Source organism: Chelonoidis abingdonii, chromosome 6, assembly GCF_003597395.2.
Source record: "Chelonoidis abingdonii isolate Lonesome George chromosome 6, CheloAbing_2.0, whole genome shotgun sequence".
Lineage (NCBI taxonomy): Eukaryota > Metazoa > Chordata > Testudines > Testudinidae > Chelonoidis > Chelonoidis abingdonii.
The window spans coordinates 102,493,285-102,516,324 of record NC_133774.1 but is presented as its reverse complement, the minus strand read 5'-3'; the positions used below and the strand labels follow the sequence as shown (position 1 = coordinate 102,516,324).

At 43.7% G+C, this 23,040-nt stretch overlaps 1 protein-coding gene across 3 annotated transcripts in view; it reads right to left on the bottom strand.

The window, feature by feature from the left end:
• Positions 1 to 13,683: 13,683 nt before the first annotated feature.
• The window catches only part of VPS13A (vacuolar protein sorting 13 homolog A), a 339,425-nt gene continuing 330,068 nt past the window's right edge, over positions 13,684 to 23,040 (bottom strand). For all 3 annotated transcript variants that reach the window (XM_032790455.2, XM_075067294.1, XM_075067295.1), the window contains 3 exons: positions 22,251 to 22,374; positions 20,547 to 20,621; positions 13,684 to 13,846 (listed from right to left, as the gene is read on the bottom strand). In XM_032790455.2, coding sequence (XP_032646346.1) covers positions 13,796 to 13,846; positions 20,547 to 20,621; positions 22,251 to 22,374 — 250 coding nt within the window. In that variant the 3' untranslated portion in view covers positions 13,684 to 13,795. The remainder of the gene's footprint in view (positions 13,847 to 20,546; positions 20,622 to 22,250; positions 22,375 to 23,040) is intronic.

Below are 23,040 nucleotides of genomic sequence, written 5' to 3'. Positions count from 1 at the left end.
GTGTAACATGCTTAAGTGGCAAGAGGTGTTAGTGAGTTTTAGCTAATTAATTCAAATACTGAAATGCCAACATAACATTAAATACCAAACCATTTGACTCATGTAACCACTATGTAGAAAATGTGGCTTTGAGAGAGGATGAAGGTACATATAAATATATTTAACCATCTTTTGTAAAATTTTTATTTGTTTATTTGGACAATTGTCCTATACATGAAAAATGTAGTGCCAAAAAATGAAACAAAGCAGTAGACTGTCAGAAAACACGGTTGCTCACCTTTGTAACTGTTGTTCTTTGAGATGTGTTGCTCATATCCATTCCAGTAGGTGTGCGCGCGCTGCGTGCACGTTCGTCGGAAGACTTTTACCCTAGCAACTCCAGCGGGCCGGCAGGTCGCCCCCTAGAGTGGCGCCGTCATGGCGGGTAATATATACCCCTTGCCAGCCCACCCGCTCCTCAGTTCCTTCTTGCCGGCTACTCCGACAGTGGGGAAGGAGGGCGGGTGTGGAATGGATATGAGCAACACATCTCGAAGAACAACAGTTACAAAAGCTGAGCAACCATGTTTTCTTCTTCGAGTGAGTTGTGCTCAATCCATTCCAGTAGGTGTTCCCAAGCTATACCTAGGCGGTGGGGTCGGAGTGAGAGGTCACAGTGCCCGCAACACGGCAGAGCTGAAAGGCTGCGTCATCCCTGGACTGCTGGACTCAGGGCATAATGGGAAGCAAAGGTGGTGCACGGAGGACCAGGTCGCTGCCCTGCAGATTTTGAGACAGGTACTCGCGCAAGGACGCTCGTCGATGATGCTTGGGCTCGTAGAGTGCGCAGTTACATGGCCCGAATGGGAATGGGCCAGGTCGTAACATGTCCCATATACAGGGATGTCACCACCGGAGGAGATCGTCTGCGAGGAGACTGGCACCCCTTAACTCGCTCAGCTCTACAGCGACAAAAAGCTGGGCGGATCTACGGAACGGTTTGTCCGTTCTATATAAAAGGCGCGCCCGACGCAGTCTAAGGAGTGTAACTGCTGCCTCCCTGCCAGACGAATGAGGTTTCGGGAAGATACGGGTAGGAATATGTCCTGGTTGACATGAAAGGCCGAGACAACTATTTGGGGAGAAAGGTGGGGTGCCGGCCTCAGTTGTACTTTGTCCCGATGGAACACCATATACGGGGGCTCCACCACGAGGCGCGCAGCTCTGACCAACGGCCTAGCAGAGTTTGACACCAGGAATGCTGTTTCCAGCGGACAGTAGAGGAGGGAACATGTTAGCTAGCGGCTCAAACGGGGGGGACGTAAGATGGGACCATACCAGGTTGAGATCCCAAGAGGGGGCTGGTTGCGGACCTGGGGGTAAAGCGCTCACAGCCTTTACAGGAATCTTAGCACCATTGGTGTGAGACAGACAGAAGCCGGCCGTCTCGCTCCCGGTGGAATGAGTCGGTGGATACGCGCTAAAGTGAACCCGGAGAGAGATACCGCCAGCCTGCTGCTTGAGCGACCAGGTAAATCGAGGAGATTGGGAATGGAACATCAGTGGGTGAGCGGCCTCTCCGTGCCCAGCCACGTAAAACGTTCGTCATTGGCTACATATGTTGCTCTCCTGTAGAACCAGCTTTCCCTACTTACCCAGAGACCTGCCTCACTGGGGAAAGTACCAATGCAACTCGGACCTAGTCAGCCACGCAGGAGCCACACACAACAAATCCTGAGAGGTGCAGTCGACTGAGGTCCGGGTGACAAAGCGGCCGTGGTCTTGCGTGATCAGATCCAGGTAAAGATGCAGGGCAACAGGGTTCTGCTACTTGACAGGTCCAAGCAGCAGGAGAACCAATGCTGCCGTGGGCCTATGCCGGAGCGATCAAAGGATCAAGCAGGCGCTGGTCCCTGCGCACCTTCAGGAAGGACCTTGGAATCGGCACGGAAGAGCGGGAACGCATAGAAGAAGGTGCACTCACCACAGAGTATCGAGAAGAGTGTGCTGCCACGCAAGGCGACCGACCGGCTCGATTAGGAAGAGCAAACAACGGGGCACTCCTGTTCCTGCGGGATGCAAGAGTCCATAATGGGGATTGCCCCCACTTCGAAGAGCGCAAGGGCGACGCTCCGGGCTCGGAAGGCCACTCGTGGGAGCAAGAAGACCGGCTGAGACGATCCGCCAGGCGTATTCCGAGTCCCGGGGGAAAAGGAAGCGACTAGGTGAAGCAGATGGGCTATTGCAAAAGTCCCACAATGGTCATGGCCTCCCGACAAAGAAGAGGAGATCTCGTTTCCGCCCTGCTGTTCTCATAATAACCGCCGTTTGTGGTTGTCGATAAAAACCGAAAACACTACGACCCTGGATCTTGCCGATGGAACCTTTGACAAGGCAAGGCGGGACCGCCTCAATTCTCGCACGTTTATACTGGAGGCGAGTTCGGAGGAGACCCAGCGACCCTGGTCCGCAGGGTACCTAGGTAGCCCCATCCTCAAGTGCCGATGCGTACCGCGTTTAGGGACAGCGCGAGGGTTGGGGCGGATGGAACAGAGAGCCCTGCACACACGATGGACTATCCAGCCACCACTGGAGAGAGAGAGGAACGTCTGAGGGAAGTTGTGCATTACTGTATCTAACGGACGCCTGGCGGACGGAGCTGAGGGATGACCAGGACTGAGGGCCGGAGGCGGTAGTCGAGCTCGCCGTTTAACGACGTGCAGTGCCGCCATGTGCCACAGTGTCAGGCAAGTATGTGTGGAGGTTAGAGGTTGCTGCCTGTGGATGATGGCTTGTCAAAGCCTGAACCGCAACAAGGGAAGAACGGCCCTGCTATGGTGGAGTTCTAGAACAGCGCGATGAAACACTCTATCCTCTGATGTAGGGGATAGAGTGACTTTCTTGCGTTGAGCATCAGGCCTAGACTCGAGGAAAAGGGCGGCTGACCATGCGGAGGTGCGGGAGAGGACTCGCTCTCTGGGGTCCCCGGATAAGCCAGTCGTCGTGAGGTGTATGGGAACACATGCACACGACTGCGACGAAGACAGGCGACGATACAAGCCATGCATTTGCGTAAACACTCTGGGCCGTCGACGAGGCGAATGAGAGGACCGGTGAATTGATAGTTGCCGGCCTCCACAACGAAGCTGAAGGAAACTTCCGATGGCGGCGGGGAAGATGGCTATATGGAAATATGCGTCCTGCATGTTGAGGGCGGGTACCAGTCTCCAGGATCCAGGGGATGGAATATGGTCCCCAGGCCATGCTGAACTTACTTGGACCAGGTATTTTGTTGAGCTCTCGTAGGTCCGAGGATGGGTTTGGGACCTCCCTTTAGCCTTTGGGGATCAGAAGTAATGCTCCTTCTCGTTCTCTGGAACCTCCTCTATACCCCTTTGTCGGGAGTGTTCGCACCTCCTGGAGGAGAATCTGCTCGTGGGAAGGGGTTCCTGAAGAGGGCAGAGGGAGGGCGGGCGGAGATGCGGGGGTGTGGGATGAAGGCAACTTAGGTGTATCCAAACCGCGAGCATGCGGAGACCAGTGGTCGAAGTAGCTGGCCCATGGCGGAGAAGAACGGGAAAAGACTGGCATTGGAGAGGGAGGGATGATCCGTGAAGGAACGGTACGCGCCCTCGGGCACAACCTTTAAAACGCAGGGCTTCGGCCCAGGAGGCTGAGGACCTGGCCGTCTGGCCCGGTTACCCGATTGTCTGAGCCTGCCGGTTCTATTTCGCCGCCTGGGCAAGTCCTCTTTGCCTGGGTTGGGGTTAGGCCTGTGCTGCTGCGCTGAGGCCTGAGATGGTCTATGCTGGGTTACCGCGGTTGATGCAGTTGCCCTAGGGCACGATAATGACGCTATATCTAGCTTGCAGCACCGAGGTCAGTCTTGTTCCGAAAACAGGCCCTGGCCCAGTCAAGAACGGAAGGTCTGGATGGTATATTGAGTTTCCGGAGGAAGGCCAGAGATCTGAAGCCATGAGATGTGGCGCTGTGACTCGAAGGCCGAGTTCTGGGCGGCCGATCTGCTTGCGTTCCAAAGCCGCCTGTCATCGACCTTTTTTGCCCGTCAAAGAGCGGCGAACTCCTGACGAGCGTCTTGTGGGAGGAGGCTCCTTCACTTATCAGTCGCCCCAGGTGTTGTATGAGTCGTTAGCGGCTGGCAGGCTTGCTGGTGGAAGACCCACAGCGCAGGGCTGCGGCTGCGGACAGAGCTTTGCGGGCCCAGAGCAGGTCCATACGCTCGCCTTCCGTAGACTTGGGAGTGGGAGCTGGTTGGTCCTGGGCATTCGCTTCGTTCACAGGATTGAAGCGAGAGAACATGGGCGGTGGACATATAAGTACTCATATCCCTTCGAAATGGACCAGTGTATGTTACGCTCCACACCACCAGCAGCGGGGGACAAGAAGCCGGTGACTGCCAGATGTTAGTGTTATTGCTTGGTATGTCTTATGAGGCAGGGCGACACAAGTGCGCAGTCCGCCGAGAGTGATAGCTACAAGCGCGGGTCCGTGCGATGCTCAGAGACCTCCCGCTCTGGATGTTAATTGCCCACGCGCCTGAGAGATCCTGTGCAACCTGAGGTCGTGAGTGGGACTGAGTGTGGACGTCCCCACCACGCGCCCTCATCTGGGTCCGGGTGAGACGACGGGAGAGACCGGCAGGAAGCGGTCTGGTGCGGCTCCTGACTGGAGCACGCGTTCTGCTCTTGTTGGTGAGCTCGCTCGGAGGATGGGTACGACCGCTTTCCGTAGGATGGAGGAGGGCGTGAAGAAAGTTAGCCTCCGGAGCTGTGACATCTGAGACAGCGATCGTAGAATTTGCTGAGGCCTGGGCTTGATGCATAAGCCCAGGGGGTCCAGAAGCCGCCAGCTTGCTGTGGACCCTGCTTCGCTGGCTGACCCTCGGAAGATAGGAGGAGGCGTCTTTCAGCTTCTGGTAACAACTGTCTTGCGCCGCAAAGAGACAGAGCCTTGGCGGACGAGGCCATGGTGAGCGCAGCGGGAGTTGGTACGGGTCCGCGTTGGCAGACGTGCGAGAGCCTCCTCGGCTTGCCGGATGATCGGTGCGTGTGAGCCATATCGGGCGCGCGTTGAGACGAGGGAAGCCTACCAGCCAGCTCGGTGCGGCGGAGGTCGACCGGATTGGACCGTCGATGGCCTGGACGATCCTCGGAGTCCGGTGCCGGTAACGGGTGGCTGGAGCCGAACGGTGCGGGAGTATCGGGTGCATCGGCGCTGGAAGAGACCTGCGGCCACGAGTTTCGGTCCGTGCCGTCGTGGAGAGAGCGTGCGGGACTGCGAGCGGCGCGCAGTGAGACCTCCCTCGGGACGAGATGCGGTCCGAGATCTTGACCGTGCGAGCCGAGAGTCCAGGAGGTGCTGCATCGTAGACTTGCTCTTGATTTGTAGAACCCGCACCGCCTGGTGCCAGGCGGGTTGGGGCAGCACAGGGCTCCTATTTAAGGCCGATGACGGTGCCGTGCGCCGATGGAAGGTGGTTCAGGCTACGTGCGGGGACCATAGGCTCTACCCCAAGATCTTGGCGGGGAGCTGGTCGAGGGACGGAACTCGACGGACCCGCCGGGCCCAGAGTTGACGAAGTCCCTGGCGTCTACGGGCCAACACGGCGGCGTCGGGTGGCTCTTTCGGGCGGCTGTTTAGCCGGTTAGGACGTCGAGCGCCTCTTCCTGTGAGGCCGGTGCCGGAGAAGGCGTGTGAAGGTGCCGGTGTATGTTTTCGCGCGCCGGAGAGATCTGGCGGGCCGAGCGGCACCCCCGAACGGGGTGGACCTGTGGGATAGGACGCTAGGTGTAGTGCCGCTCCCCAGGAGCGTGCTTGAGGTCAGGTCTTGCTCCTTCCTGGTCTCGTCTGAAGGCCTTGCAAATGCAGCTTCGTTGCGATATGTGCCTGATTCCCCCAGCACTTCAAGCAGGCGTCGTGGGGATCGCTGGTGGGCATCGGCTTTTTACAGGCCGAGCACGGTTTGAACCCCGGCAAACCAGGCATGAGCCCGGCGCCGGGCGCGGGAGAGGGCTAGCGCCCCGAACCCGCTAACTATATACACTAGAACTATAAACTACAACTATACTATACTACGTAAACTATAATTAAAACTAAAACTAGAACTAGAACGATGAACGAAGAGAAGCTAGGGACATGGAGGACAGCTATGCCGCGCTCCACAGTTCCAACGACCGACACGGCGGTAAGAAGGAACTCAGAAGCGGGCGGGCCGGCAGGGGTATATATTACACGCCATGACGGCGCCACTCTAGGGGGCGACCTGCCGGCCCGCTGGAGTTGCTAGGGTAAAAGTCTTCCGACGAATGTGCATGCACAGCGCGCACACCTACTGGAATGGATATGAGCAATCACTTGAAGAAGAACTAGACTTTGCATTTGAAGCAGTCACAAATATATAACTCTCTTCTTAGCAACAAACCCTATTTGCATTTTTCACCTACAACTATCGCATTGAAAACTGAAGTTTAATTCTGTATATTTTTTTCCAAAAAAGGAATTTTTTCTTAAAGAAGATTTATCCTTCAATATTGGTGAATTAGGTTAGAGAAAATTGCAACATACTAAGAGTATCCTCTGATTTGCCTCTTTCCCTTTGTCCCATTATGGTGTACAGACTCTGGAGACAATCAGCTCCTCATCTCAGCCCAGTTCCTAAGTGTCCTCTCCATTAACTTTTTCAATTTATCAGAAGGGGAGAGAATGTTGTACTCCAGCCTGTAGTTTAACAATGGCCAAGTGTCAATCTTGTTGAACAGCATGAAGTGTGCACTACAGCTCTGAACGTGTCATCCAATATTACTAGAACAATCTGGTTTTTAGAAATAATCTGATTTATGGAAGCTTGGGACACTCAGTTATAAGAACTTTTTAGCTCACAGAGCCCTGTTGGGCACAACTTCCAATAACTTGAAGCCATAGGACTTTTGTGTAAAGACCTCATGTTCAAACGCCAAGTGCATCTCATTAATTTCTGCAACCATGTGTGATCTTACAATGTCTCAAAGTGTAACAGCAATTCATTTGCTGCTGTGTTCAATTCTGGAAACACCGCAGTCAGGGACGGCAGTAAGATTTTTGTACAACTGTTTCTGACAACACTTTACAACATTCTGTTGTGTGACAAGTATACAGGGATCATAGTAACTCAGTGAAGTTGGTGAGAAACACCACAAAATTATTTGTAATTATTGCTGTAAGCCTTAACTTCCTTCATATGTGCCCTTTATGTTGTGCTATATCAACTAACACAATTGTAATAAATAGGTCAAAGTAAAACACTGATGACACATGCCTGAAATAAATGTACGTAGGAAAAAAGGGTTACTTACCAGTAAATGAAGTTTGCTTACCTGTAAAAGGAGGTCTTCAAGATGGTTCTGTATATTCCTTTGTGGCACCCCTCCCCTTAGCATCACCAATGTTCTGAGGGAGGAGCTATACAGAGATGGATAACCTTCGAGTGGCTCTGCATATTCCTACTTACGGGACAGATAAGCAGTGCTAAACTAACCTGGAGGCAAAAAAAAAGTCCTTGTTGAATAGAGACTGAAGCACTGCCTTGATAAAACCAGTGGCCCCCCTGGAGGCCAAGTCCAGAGTATAAGGCTCAGTGAAGGTGTCCACCAAAGCCCAGGTTGCAGGCCTGCTAATTTCAGCCACTAGCACCTGCTGAAGACAAATGAAGAAAGTAGCTGCAACTCATGTGGTTGAGTTGCAGCAGATACAAGAACTTTTGTGAATGTGTAACATGCAGCAATACACACAGTTTAATCTACAAATAGTTTAGGAAGAGACTGTACAACCCATCTGGTAATTAGCATAAGATACAGACAGTCTAGACAATTTACAAAAACTCTTAGTTCTATCCAAATAGGGAAGAGCCCTTCTGGAAAGCAAAGTATAAAGCAAATTCCCCACTTATTAGAGTGTGGTTTAGGGGGAAAAACAGCAAATTAATTGTCTGGTTAATGTGAAAAATCAGACACTACCTTAGATAAGAAACTGGGATCAGGCCTGAGACCTACCTTGTCCTTACGAAAAGGTGGATCAGATATAAGTTCATTCACTCTCCTGGCCAGTGTGATGGCGATAACGAAGGCTGTTTTGATAGATAAATGATAGAGTGAACAGGCAGCCAAGTGTTAAATGATGTCCTTGGCATTCTTAAAATTGACTAGTCATCAGTAACGTCTGTGTGTTTTGAAGGCACATCTACTATGTCCCTTGTAGCAAACAGGTCAATTGTCGGGATAATCAGGTTGTGAAGATGACCAGAAAGACCTCTGCCTTCAGGGACCACTCCTGATTCAGGGAAAAATACCTGCTGAGATGGTCCACGAGATAATTCCAAACTCTGGGCAAGTGATTGGCTATCAGAGTAATGTTCTCCTCGATGCAGAACTGCCACAGCCTGATCACCTTTAGACAAAGCAATCTGGTGTGTGCTCCCCCTTTGTTTGTTCACCTAGTACGTCGTGGTGGTATAGTCAGTAAATATGTGAACCACTGAGTCTCTGATACAGCTGCAAAATGTGTGACAGGCATTATATATGGCCCAAAGCTTCAGCGCATTGATATGGAATGAGGCCTCCAGCTCTGACCACAGTCCCTGTACTTTTCCTTGGCGCAGTTGCCAGATAATGGCTCCTTTGTTTCTTTGGAGAGGCGTCTGCTCTGGAATGTGAAACAGCAGCACTTTGGGAACCCAAAGGCAATCTTTGACCTAATGAGAGCCTTGGTACCAAAGCAGCTGCTGCTTCACGTGAAGGTCTGGAGCCACTTGGGTCTGTTTTGTGAACAATCTGTAGATTGCACAACAGTCTTTCACATGGGGCTGGCTGAGACAAAGCAAGCACCACACATGGGAACCACTGTTGGGGTTCACTTCTCCACATGAAAAATAATGTTTAAACCATGGTGAGGGCATCACCAAGGAAAACTGAACTATAGAACTAACACTAAAAGGTACTAACTATATACAACAACACAAAACTACGCTAGTGAGAGGTTGTTAGGTTAAGACCACAAAGAGCTCTAACTCCAGACACGGGAGGGGTAAGAAGGAACTGAGGGAAGGTTGGGGTGCTGCCACCTTAAATAGCCAGAGGAGGGGCTACAGCCATGAGGCATGAGCACTGCTCCTCTTTGGCTGCTGATAGGCAAAATTTCTCCAGCTCCGGTGCACTGGGTGCGCAGACACCTAAGTGGAATGCACAGCTACATCTACTCAAAGAAGAAAATCCAGCACTGAGGAGAAGAGAAAGAAGCTTGAGAGCAGCATTTCAGAGAATGGTCCCTGATGAGTATTTTTTTTAAAAAAAAATAGCCTCAAAGATAAATGCTGAGAACACATGACGTAAAGTAAAAAGAGGATCTTCCCTGTTTACCAAAAACCATCAGAGATGTTTGAAAATGAAAATGGTGAATCGCTGCATTCTGTTGATCCCCCAGGGACAGATTTTTCAGTGGTTTGCTAGATGGGTGAGACATCTGGGATATCTTCTTATAGAACTGAACTGTCCTGGATAATAGGAAAAGTCAAACCTTTAATAAGAGTTAACTAACACTCATTGAGAGAAACTAGAAAAATGTAATTTATCACTGAAAAATATGTTTAATTATGGACTTATTGGTTGCTTGCTGAAAATACAATACAGCAGACTCACTTTCTCTTCTTTGCGCAATGGTGATGGTATTAGATATCAATCAATAATTAATGAAAAATCATCATCATTTTCTGGAGCTCAAATTCAAAGCAACAAGAAAGAGAAACATTCCATGCTGTTTAAAGAGAATATACTACTGTTTCCTCTAAACTAACACCATACAAAGAAACAAACATACAGGTTTTAAAGTTAAAATTTTTAATAAATGTATTTATGTAGAGCAGGCATAAATATTTGCATTGTGTGATTATATTGGCAGGTTGCAAACTATACAAGATTTAGCAATCATACAAAGATATGTGAACACTGTATTTATAAAAATCATCATTTAACATTAGCAGACTAAGTTCTTAGGAAAACTGCATGTTTACAGTTCAAGCTCAAGAACTTGGATGGACCAGAGTGCAACACTTAAGTTACTATTTTCATATATACGGACTCTCTTAGCCCATGTGTAAGAGAAACAAAGACCAGATAGAGCCACAAAGTACTGCTCAAATGTGGAAATAGAAAATTTTGAACTGCTAACCAGCACTAATTAATATACATTTTTTTTTATGAAAGGTTACAAAGAACCATACACTACTACTATTATTTTTATAAAAGTATTAGAAAATAAGGAAAAGAGTTTCAAAAAGTTCTTTTTCCAGGACTTATGGCAACTTTTACATCTCACATCTGATTCCTGATTCATTTAGAGGGAGAGAGACTACACGTATCATGAATGTATATTGTATACATATTGTATAGTTTTAATTAAAAAAATCCAGTTATAAATCTCAACCTTTTATCAAGGAAAACTTAAAACTCTGGGCTGCATGCCACTCTCAGGTGCAAACAACTCACTTTGAAGATAACTAGAGTTGTGCTTGTATTTCCAATCAGATAATTTGGCGTTAGTTGCTTATAGCCTAAAGGTTCTGTGTGGTAACACTTACGAAGTGGTGCAATTCTCCTCAATCATGGTAACAAAATCCACAAGACTAGTGAAAATGGAAATCGCTAAACTATGTAACTTAGGAGGAAAACATTCCAAGCTATATTCACATTTTTTAATGTACTTTTTAACCTTAAGGCCTGGAAAAGACTTTATAGAGCCCTTAATTGTATGCAATACCGTAGTTGTGTAGAACGGATGTTGGATCTTTTGACATAAATATATTTCACTAATGTCTCTTGCATATTTTATGACTACAGTACTCCACTTTTTATAGGGCTTAGTCATTTGGACACAACATTACTATTTAAAAAAAAACTATCAAATTTGTTGCTCTTAATTCCATGTTTTGGTTTGTCAATGATTATTACTGTTATTTTGAATTAAGTTAAAAAACATACAATGCTTTTTCTGAGACATCAAACTAGCTATTTTCTCAAAAGAAGAAAATTTATGTTCATACAGGGAAGATGATAATATGCTTCAATAAATGTTTATAGTATATTTTACTATTTTAACACTACAGTAGACAAAATCAAAATGCAGATATTAAAATAGGTCTGAAATTTAATAAAATTTGTTAATAAAATTAATATATTCTTTTCCACTGACTACAGAATGGCTGAAGTGTAGCAATGCAATCAAGAGTGGTAGCAGGTGCAGTAATAGGAGTCTAGGAGAAAGGATGATATAGTGGGAATATGCAGTCTGTTGGTCAAGAGAGGAACCTGAGAAAACCAGGGCAAGATAGGATCCTGGAAACTGGGAAAGCAGGAGGAAGTCTACAAATGCATTTTCCAAAATTCTGGAATATGATGGAATTGACACTCTTTCCAGATTCTTTCAAGCTGAGTAAGGATCTTTGCTGGTTTAAAATATCAAAATAGTTTATAATTTAGAGAAATATAGCATAAAGAATGGAAAAAACTACAATCCATTAAAACAGGAGCTTGAGCACAGCTATACATAGTCTTTGAAGATCTAGTTTAAGAACTGGGCATTTGAAATAGAGAAAATTTTGAAGTACTCTAGGGACTCATTAGGTGATCAGGATGAAGACAGGATTTGTACAACATTATTTTATTAGCAGAGTACATCAGGAAAATAAAAGTTGGTGACAATCAAATCCATCAAACAAAAAGAAAGCTCCAAATAGAGAGGAATGATTTCAAAATAAAGAGAACAAAAAAGCTATACAAATGAGTATGTACAAACAAGACATGCGTTGTGACAGAGGCCAAAAGCAGAAATTCAAAGAGTGGATTTGTAGAAAATATAGAAAGAAAGAATGAAATGGTATTCAAGAGAGGATCATGATAAGGCTCTTGATCCAGTTGTATTGTATAAGCTTAGAAGTAGTAGTGGTAAAAAGCAGGGATTGAGAAAAGTTTGTATTATCTGGTATTCAGCTAAAGATATTACCAACAATCAAACAAGGAAATATATTCACTATTATTTTGGTAACTTGAATAAATATTCTTGGTGCATGTTTCATGTTTTCTGTACTACAAAAGATATACATGAGAGGAGTAACACACAATCATCGTCATCGTTTGGAACTTATTTATATTCTTTTGATTCAATTTACATTCAATATAGCAAAGAATAAAATATTCTGGGGGAAATGACAATAATATTACAATATATTTTGTAACCAGCTGAAAGGTTAAACACCACAGCAGGGAAGACTTGGTATGCATGAAATGAATTGTAGTTTGGCGAGCCATTTACTTTAGCTTTACAACAAAGCAATGTTCTGGACAGCTCAAACAGCACCAGCATTTTCGGGAGGATTAAATTCCCTATGCACATTCCAAACAGTGGTTTGGAAATAACATCTTGGCAGCAGATACTACATGCATCAGACCTTCCATAGTCTTCAAAATCTGGAATAGACAATATGTTCATATACCACTATGCAGTTTCCCTTCACCTCTTCTGTCCACTAATCTATAGATTTTATTTTTCAAGTCATTCTCATATATTACTATCCACACATCCTAACAGCAAATTGAAAAAAACCCTACCCAATATGACATCACAGCAGGCTTTTCTTTACTGAAGTCCAGCTGCCACTTACATTTATTCCAATTGGATATTAAACTTTTTTTAAAAATCGTTTCATTAGGTGAGAAAAGGCAAATGTGAATTAATTTTGTTAAATTATTTTAATATGAACATGATTTTTATATTAAATTTGATTAGTTGAGCAGTCTTCTAAAATGTATTAGTTTGTTTTGCATGCAATACTATGTAACCCTAGGAATACTCTTGCATTGAACAGTACTCTTAAAACCTCAGGATATGCTTCATAATGCAAGTATTCCAACTCCACTCACATAGTTAAAATAAGATCCGACTACTCACAGCATAATGCCAAAGATTTATCTGTTTCTCCTCTCCCCAGATTATCACTTCCTTTGGTAAACTGACCTGTTCTTTTTTATGAATGGCAATGTGTGTGTCATGGGGATCTGAAGCTTTTGCTAAATATGAGTGGCATATAAAAGAATTTACTATATTTTAAGTTTATCATGAACTGTTCATTTATATATAAAAAAAGGAAATAATTCCATGATATTTATCGATAAAGAGCCCCTCTAAGATTAAATATCTGCGTTAGACATTTCTGGTCAGCAGTCATTCTGAATTTTCTTCAATCTGTCGGAGTAAATCTGCCTGACCTCTGATGAGGTCATTTTAATTTCGATATAACATAGTGGCTGACATCTATGTGAAAACTGATGGGAGAACTAGAGTTTGAGTATTGATCACCACCTCAAGATGTGCTCCATCTAAAATCACACAGATTATTCTCGAGCTCAGTTTCTGTAGCAGACATGAAAGAATCAGACATAAGACAACTGCATGTTTATACTGTATTTGTAAGGAATCAGGTATTTAGATTTAGGTGTCTATAATTTCATAAGTAAAAAACCCGGCAAGCCAAAAGTTGGTAGAATTTTTTTTTTTAATCACCAGACTATTTTACCTAACTGACTGATTACTCAATTAAAATTTCATTATGATTATATATTACACAGGCAGAATGAAGCTATTACAAACTCTCTCTCTCTCTTTTTTTTTTTGGCTGATAATCAAACAGTTTCACATGTTAAACAGCAATTAAAATGCAATAGCCACAACTGTGCATTCCATGTTCTCTTGTGTCTTGGAACTTCTCCAGTGATTACAACTTTGGATGACTTTCTCTCACTTCTTCCAGTTTAGAAAGGATCCACTGTGGGAGTTGAGAAAAAAAAAGTTCCTTTAGTAAAAAGTGTGCCATGCAGTAGAAAATTTGGCTGGGATGGCCACCACTTAATACCTGGTCCTAATCAAATCTTAACATTATGCAAAGTTCATAATCTACAATCTTCAAACTCCAATCTCCCACATGACAACACATGGAACTACTGCTAAGACATCAGGCTAGGCTAAGATTCCAATTTCTTAATCTGCAGTTAGGGTTGCCACCAGTCTGTTTTTCACCTGGACAGTCCAGTTTTTGGCTTCTGCGTCCGCGTGCCATATATGAACAATAACATTTTAGAAAAGTAATAATTACCACTGTGTTGCATATATTCTGGAGAGACATTATTATTCATCCAAGCATTCTAGGCAAGTCACAGAACAGAGACTGACATGGTCCCTGCCACTAAACAATTATAATTAAATTTTAGAGGTGACAAAAAGAAAGATGATGACAAAGAGTTGGCAGAGGGTGGAACCAGCAAAATTGAGTCTTGCTGCAATATGATCATATTGTTAGTCAGTTTAGGCACAAACATGTTGGTTCTGTTAAGTTTTTTTTAAATGTATTTAAAATTAGGAAAATAAATATACTAGTAAGTCAATGAACACAGTGTGGATAAATTAGTTTTCAGAAGGAATTTAAATAAGAGGATATTGGCATGGCAGATCAGAGTGGGAAAGGCATTCCCTGTATCACGGTGAGTATGAAGAAAAAAAAAAAAGATAAAAGTCTCCTGGAAGAAAAACAAACAGTGTATCAAGGCTGATAAGAGGCCAGGTTTGATAAATAAATAGGACTGGAATTATGTGCAGCTCTGTGCCTCAGTTTCCCCATCTGTAAATTGAAGACACTCAAATTCCAAGGCCATAAGGCACCATTGCAATCATCTAGTCTGACTTCCTGTATGACATAGGCCATAGAACTTCCCCAAAATAATTCCTAGAGCCTATATTTTTGAAAAACATCCAGTCTTGATTTAAAAAATATCATTGATGAAGAATCTACCATGATCCTGGGTAACTGGTTCCAATAGTTAACTACTCTCACTGTTAAAAATATACATCGTTTTTCCAGTCTGAATTTGGCTAACTTCAACTTCCAGTCCCTACACAGTTCTGTTATGAAGAACACATGTATTAAATATTTGTTCCCCATATAGGTAACTTAACCATCCCCTTTTTACCTAAATAGATTGAGCTCCTTGAGTTTATCGCTATAAGGCAAGTTTTCTAATCCTTTAATCACTGCTTATGGCTCTTCTCTGAACCCTCTCCAATGTTTCAACGTCCTTCATGAATTGTGGACATAGCATTCCAGCAACAGTCACACCATACTGGCCTCTTTTGTAAAGTGTTTTTAGATCCACTGATGAAAAAGTACTATTTAAGAGTAGTTACTACCATTATGTAGGCCCTTAAAGGTGAGACTAAGTATTTTAAATTTAATGCAATAGAGAAGATGAAGAGAGAGCTTAAAATCAGTAGGTGACATGATCAGACTGATGGGCTAAGAAGATCTAGCCTGTTTTACTTAATTTTAGATCGGCAAGTATTGAGAAATAGCTCCAGTGGAGGATATTAGAAAAGAAATGAACAAACAAAATTCTAGTTAACTTAATTGTGTGTCTGAGAGAGGTTATTTACCAGTAACTGTTGTTCTTTGGGAATTGCCTCTGTGGATTCATACTTGTGGCATCTGATGCCCTTGCAGAGCTGCAGTGTCTACTAGGGAGACACACAAGAAACTTTGTGTGGAAGTGATGTCTCTCTCTCTCTCTCCTACTGTATATAGGGGAATGCGCACATACACCCGTCTCAGTTTCTTCTCTCTAACCACAGGGTCCTGATGTTATATAGAACTCTAAGGTAGAGGTAGTGGTGGTGGCTGTGTGTGTATGTGTGGCGTTAACAAAGGGAACTCCCAAAGAAGAACAGTTACTGGCAAATAACTCCTCTTTCTTAAAGGGATTCTGTGTACTTCCACTTGTGGGAGTTTACAAGCAGTGCCTCATCTGGAGGATAGTAAGCAAGGATTTCTAAGATAAATATGAACTGTAGCACTGCCTCATACCCCAAACTGGGCATCAGACCGTGATAGTAAATCTAGTGAGTAGTGTCTGGTAAAAGTCTGCACTGACCTCTAAGTTTCTGCTTTGTATATCTATCTTTGGGGAACTAGTCTAAGGGACTGATGGTGTGGTGGCTTTCATGAAGTGGGTCTTTAAAGCAGATGGTACTGGTTTCCCAAGTAAGATGTAATACATCAGACAGCAGGTAGTCCTCCACACTGTGAGGTGGAGTGTCTCTGAGTTGGGGTGAAGAATCCTCCCTTACTTTTGAGACATCCGGTCTGGAAACAAAGGCAGCTATAAGAGATCTGGATATCGGTACTGAGGAGGCCACCCTAGGGCTATTAGTATGTTTGTTCTGCTCATAGTGATCAAAGAGGAATAATGTCACCTACAGTGAGCATCTTGAACTTGAATGTTCATATGTAGAGTAGGGCAGTTTTTCCATCCTGCAAAGTAGAGATGTCACATTTTTCCCCATCCCAAAACAGTATGAAAAGTGACAATCTCAAATTTTCATAACTTTTCAGCGTAAATTAACAACAATTTCAAGATTAAATCCTTTTGAATAAAAAATGAGCATTTGTTATAAAAATGTCAAAATGGGATGTTCTGACAAACTTTTTTCCAAAAATGATTTTCAAATGAAGAGAGCTGTTGAAATCCTCTCTAAATTTTGTTTCCAACAAATCAACTTTTTCTGTTGAAAAAATATTTCTTTGGAAAACTGTTTAAACCTAGGTGACTTCATGTGCAGCTTTCAACTCACACTATCAAAACTGCTGTTTAGAAGCCAGTGTGGAGGGTTGCAAAGACATGCATTGAGGAATACTGCTCCTATACTGCAGAAGTCAGTTACCAATAGGTTTAGGAAATGGCTGATATTGCCTCTGGGACTGCATCCCTTGGTGTTGTGAAGGAGCCTGACTTTGAGACATAATGCTGGGTAGGAAGACCTCATCCAATTCAAGGAAAAAACACATGTAAATTTCAAGGAGCGGGCAGCAGCCTTAGTGGCCCTTGGATGTTCTCAAGGGCCTCATCACTGAAAAATTATGTATCAGAAGCAGGGGATCTTCTGTTTCCGGCAGAAGAGTATTTGTCATTCTCCTCAAACATTCCTGAAACTTTCTCTGTCAGAGGTTAAACCGATGAAGCCATCTGATCTTTGATCAGGTGTCATCTGTCTGTTCCTCCAAAGGAAACTTTTATGGTTCTCAAGAAGAAGTCTCATTAAATATAGGGAGATCTTACAGAACTGAGGGTTCTGGTGCCAGTATGTGACAGCGAGAGAGGCTGTATTGGTGTTGGGTGAGGTACAGGTGCTTAGGCGAGTACACTGGAGCTGGCCTTGTAGTCTCCAGAGGGCTTTCATGGAGTTCTTTATATAAGATAACATGAGAAGCTAAAGAGGGCCCTTCCCTTTCCATGATGTCTGGATCTGAGGTGAGAAGATGACCAGGGTCTCAAGGCAGAGTCAGAACTCATCTTTGAATGATACCCTGAAGCGGTTTCAGGTGAAATTTGGAGAAGCTGATGCAGGAACAGAGCCAAGCAGCAGAAATGCATGAGGTGGAATAGTGAGTAGCTTCAGTGGTGGATCTCAGGCAGGCATGGAGACTTCAAAGGTGTTATCAGGATCTGAACTGGTGAGAAGTCCAAGTTGGTTGTTGCCACGATGCGTGGCTCTGGAGGATTGGGGAGAAAAGGTGACCGTGGTGCCATTTCTGTGTCTCAGAGGCCTCCAAGGGTTGGAGAGTACAAGGAAGAAAAGGGCTGGCATTTCCTTTTTCTGTTGTTTTTACCTCTCTCATGATGAGATGTTTCCTCTTCTCCTTTGTTTTACCCTAACAGATATCTGCATTGACTTGTGATGTCAAGGCATCGGCACCAGAGGATAGTTCTGAAATTGGTTCTGAGGGCATTGGTGCCAAATGAAGAGTACACACAGAAATAGCTGCTTTCTGTGTTTTGCGAAGGCCACTGAGGACTTAATTAGCACTGCCAGTTTGGTCTGTGGTATTGCTTTTGATTTAGACAGTGCTGGCGGTGCCAAGTAAGGGATTATTCCCAATATAAGGCCTAAGACCTGTCTTGGGCCTAAGGCAGAACGTGGTGCTCAGGCTGGAGCAGCACAATGCATCTTGAGCTCTGTGTAAGAGTACCTCAGTGCAGAGGCTCAGTACCTAGCCCCTTGAAGGCTGTAGGAATTGAGAAGCCAGCTGAGCCTGGAGCCCCAAGCAACTCTCCGTTCTAGTATGGGGAACGAAGATGCAACAAAACTACACACAAAGTTACCAAGACATAAAAGGCACTGGACATAGACCTTAGTCTCTGGTATGATCATCAGGCAGGCAAGGAAGCAAACCTCTCGAAACCCTTACAGGGCTCGGGACTCAGTCACGGTCCCCATGAGGGAACAAGATCAAGCTACAGGGCTCTCAACATTTCTGGTGGCTTCAGAGTATGGCCACCAACTCTTGCTAGTGGTCACTCTGACAATTTTTCCTAAAATATTTAATTAACTTTAGGAAAAAACAAATGAATATGCACACATATATGTCCAAATAATTGTCATTTATTTATGTAGGTGTTTTTTTTTTTCAAACTCAATAATAAAAATAACACAGAATTGTCTCTATTCTTTACTGGACCTAGACAGAATTGAAACACAAATAAGGTGTTCTGCATGTTCTTGTCTTTTGTTGTTTCTTTTGCTTTTTTGGTTGCTTTTTTTAAAGACTTGCTGGGTAGCAAGTCTGCTGAAGTTGTGAAAAGTGATGCTTGTATATTAATATCACTTTGTACAGCCTCCCAGCTAGCTACTAAGTCTGCTGTGAAAAGTGATATTAACAAACACACAAATATTACTTTTCACAGCAGACTTACTCAGCCCCGACAAACCAGAGGACAAGTAAGTCCTGGATGGGGAAGTGGGTAGGGAGGCAACGGGGCCAGGGGCGATAGAGGGAATGGATGGGGGACTGCAGGAAGTAGCAGGGGCTGAAGCCTATTACTTACTTCTTGCTCCCCGCACCCGGCAATGGACCCCAGCGCGGAGATGGAGACCTAAGCCCTGTGCCTGGAGCCTGCCGCTCACCACCCTAGGGCATCCAGCGTTTGTGTCCCTGCAAAGGGGCAGGGAACAACCCCTGCTGGTGGCCTTGGGAGAGAGGCCACTGCTTTACCCCTCCGAGCCCAATCACCAGCCAAGAGGCTGTGGCCTCAAGAAAAGCCCCTGGTGGATGCATTTGAGAAACACTCTATACCACTCTACACAACCTAACCACAAGAAAAGTAATAAGCTAGAATGAGAGAAGACCTAGCTTAAGGATATGAAAATGAGTTCTGTTCACTGTCTGTGGTGGGAGCGAAAGAATTAAGGCACACACACATAGTGATGACAACAAGCTGATGTGAGATCACTCATGCACTCAATGAACATGGCTTTTTAAGGTAGTTTTACAGCTCGACACTAGGAGCATCCTATCTCACAACTGCAAATACGCAGAGGAACTAAAAGATGAATCTACGATTCAGGAAAATAGGAATGAATCACATTGACCAGAACCAGATAGAGAAGTTGTGCAAGTTTCCTCCACATGGATTTGGCAGTTTACCAGTATTTCAAACTGACCTGCAAACCTTCTCTTCCACGTGTGTCTTGCTATTTAAACCAAACTAGTAGAATGGTTCTGTGATGCGAATAAATGCCATCTAGGGATGCATCCTCCAGTCTCATCTTCACTTTTCACCAAAGCTACACTGCATTTTGATTTCTATCAGTGAAAGACTAATACACTGAAACCCAGTATTTTAACTGGCTCTACTATATTACTTGTTGCTTACCACGCACACAGTCAAATCAATAATCTTACAGAAAATAAAGTCTTACATGGGCCTAAGCAAGGAGATATTTTGCATTAGATCTGTGCATTTTTGAAAACTAAATACTAACTAGTTTATTGTTGGTCTCTGTTTGTTTAGTAGCCATGCAGAATTACTGGATTCTGACCAAATAAAGCAGCTTCATTACAAATGTGTTCCCCCAAAAAGTTTACAGTAAAAACAACTATAAATAATTGTGTATAACGATGTGTAACAGAGTTGTTTATTGTGTGTTCTGAAATATTGTAATTCACTGCACAATAAATAAAAAAAATGCAACTACAAATTTTCTACCCCTGCCCACTAAGACTTCAACTATTTAAGCTATGAGCACTGTAATCTATTCATGGGGGAAGTTTCACATTTCAGAGTATCGATTATAACTGGAGGAATGTTGTTGTCACGATTGATAAGTTAATATTTGGAAAAGACTTTGATGATATGCGTTATATGAAGGCTAAATATTATTTTTAGGATGTATTTATAAGGAGAAAGCCAACTTACTTTTCACAAAATAAGTTTACTCTTCAAAATCAGTAGCAGCACTTATTTAATTATCTGACCTGAGAAAACACAGAAGCTGAACCTGCAATCCTCAGGGTCGTTCCCCTCAATAATACTAAGTATGGAACATGTCTTCCTTGCCCTGTCAATGCTCCTCTCAAGTCAGGCTTTTTAACAAAAGTATAGTAGTATTACTATAATTAAATAGCAGTTGCTTGTATTTACCTTGGCATCTTCTGGAGTCCTAAAATTAATTATTTTTCCAAACTCTTTGGCATGAAATACAGACTTAACTCGTTCCTACAAAACAAACAATTTTAAGTTAAGAAATGACCTTAATTTTTCTAAAGTTAATGAATGTATAATACTTTTATACTCTAATTGCTCTACAAAAGTGACCTTCAAAGTGCAGTCTACATAATAAACAAAACTTTAATCAAAAAACTTACTTTACAACGTATCACTCTGTTTAATACACCATAGGTAACTTTTAAAAGTTTTTATCTATAAAATAATGTACTCTATCTGGGAAAGGCAGGTTAATAAAAGCAAAATGTGATGTGCTAAATTTTCTGTGTAATAATGGTTTAAAGTAAACTACGTAAGAATGTGTGTGTACTGTTCCTTGACAGTTCTCTCATGTACAGACTCACTTTCATAGTGAATTCCATTTTAGGATCAATCCTTCTTCTCGGTTGCTGCTCCCTTTAGGAGCATAGCCCATGGACAGGACATTACACTCCTATGACCCTTATTGTCAGACACTCAGATGAATAAAAAAGGTATCCTGAGTGAGTCCAAATCTTCTCCCAAATTCCATTTCTTTCAGGAAGAGGATACCAGACCCTTTGCCAAGTAACTCTTCTGTGAGGGGCTCTAGGGAGGGATCTGGGAAGACAGCCTTTCCTGTTGTGTTCCAGGTGTTGAAGAGTAGTGACTCTCCTTTACTACAGTGTCTCCAGAGGAGTGTTAGTGTGTGTAGCAGGGGGATGTAGGACCCCCAAGAAGCTGTCAAGACTCTTAAGAGTATGTCTACACTGCAGTGTAAGACCAAGCTTAGATTCAGGCTTGAGCCCAACCCCACCTTCCATCTACACACAATTCTCTGGGACTCTGACTCAGACCTCGGGTTCTAGGACCCTGCAGTGGTGGAGGGTTTGAGCCAGAGTCAAGCCAGGACCCTCATGCTTTGAGTCCTATTGCTTTACAGCTTAGATACAGCCTCCCACCCACCTCTGACTCGGGCCCTGGGAATCCACCAAATCCTATACTACCATAATCTCTTTCTTTGTCCTCTCTATCCCAAGAATCTTCAATCAACTCCAGGGAAACAGAAGTAATGTGCCCCCACTTGGTGCAGGGTCAGCTGCCTTGAATCTCACTAACCCTGAGCTTATATTGCAGTGTAGACATACTCTCCTAAGCCTCTTTAATTTGGCTGACTGAGGATCTGCAGAGTGGGAAGCAATTACTGCAGAGCTCTTTTTCTGTAGTTCCTGAGAGGGTATTTTGTCAGATATGGCTGGTTCTACCACCCCGAGAGCAAGGGCAGCAAATACAGGAAAAGAGATCTGCAGGTGATCTGTTTAGGGTACAATCCTACCTGGGAAAATTTTATTTTAATAAACATTTTCCCCGGAGAAGAAGAGTTGGTGGATGGAAGTGAAAAAAGGTGAATGGGGAGAAGGAAACGCCCCTTGCCATTGCCCAAAATTGACTCTAAAAATTTGGAAAATGAAAAATTAAATTGGGAAAGCTGAGTTTCCATTTTGATTCACTCGCTAGAGGAAAGTTAGTACGGGATATGATCAAGCCCTCACAGACAAGTCTGAGCTACCTACTGTAAATGTGTCAAAAGGTTACTTTAGAAAGAAAACTTAAGTGATACTTTCACATTTCATTCTACTACTAGCCAGGCATCTGACCTACCTTGGCTTCAATGCGTAATCTTCTTCCATCAACAATGAATGGCTCCTTGGTAAACTCATCGTAAGTGTATTGCCACTCACAAGTCAGCTGTCCAAATGTTCCTTTTGTCACAAACAAAACACCACTAAAAAGAGTAAAATATAATAAACAGTTCAAAAATGAAAGCAGAAAATAAAACGTTATGAAATACTTCTCTTCCTCGCACCAAAGAAATTAGGAACTAAATGTTAGGCACAGTGAAGTGGTCTTATTTCAGATAGTTTCCCACAAGCTACATGCAACAACCACATAGTACAACTTTTGAAAAGACACACAGGGACACTCAGGAAAGTTAATCCAAATTAACTTTTAAAGTGCATTAGTTAAATTACATTAAACCCCTTTCTGAGTGCTGTTATTCAAAATTACAGTGCCCTTAATTCGGTTTAGCATAATTTACTCTGGAGGTGAATTAAGGTAAATCAAATTAAGGGTACTTTAATTCTGAATAATAGCATCCACATAAAGGTTTAATGTGGTTTAATTAACACACTGCAAATTCATACCTTTAGTTAATTTGGATTAATTTCCCTAGATATCCCAGTGTAGACAACTCCTAAATTCTGCAGGTTCCTGTGCCTATTTACAATAGCATCTATCAGCATCTTTCTTTTATGCCAAGGCAGCAACTCTATTTCTAACTTGATATCTCAGAGGAAAAATAGTCCCCAGACAGAAAAAATGAAATGATTTATGCTCCACTATTAAATATGTTTGAGTCTTAGAGGAAAATTCCATTCCTTTATTACTG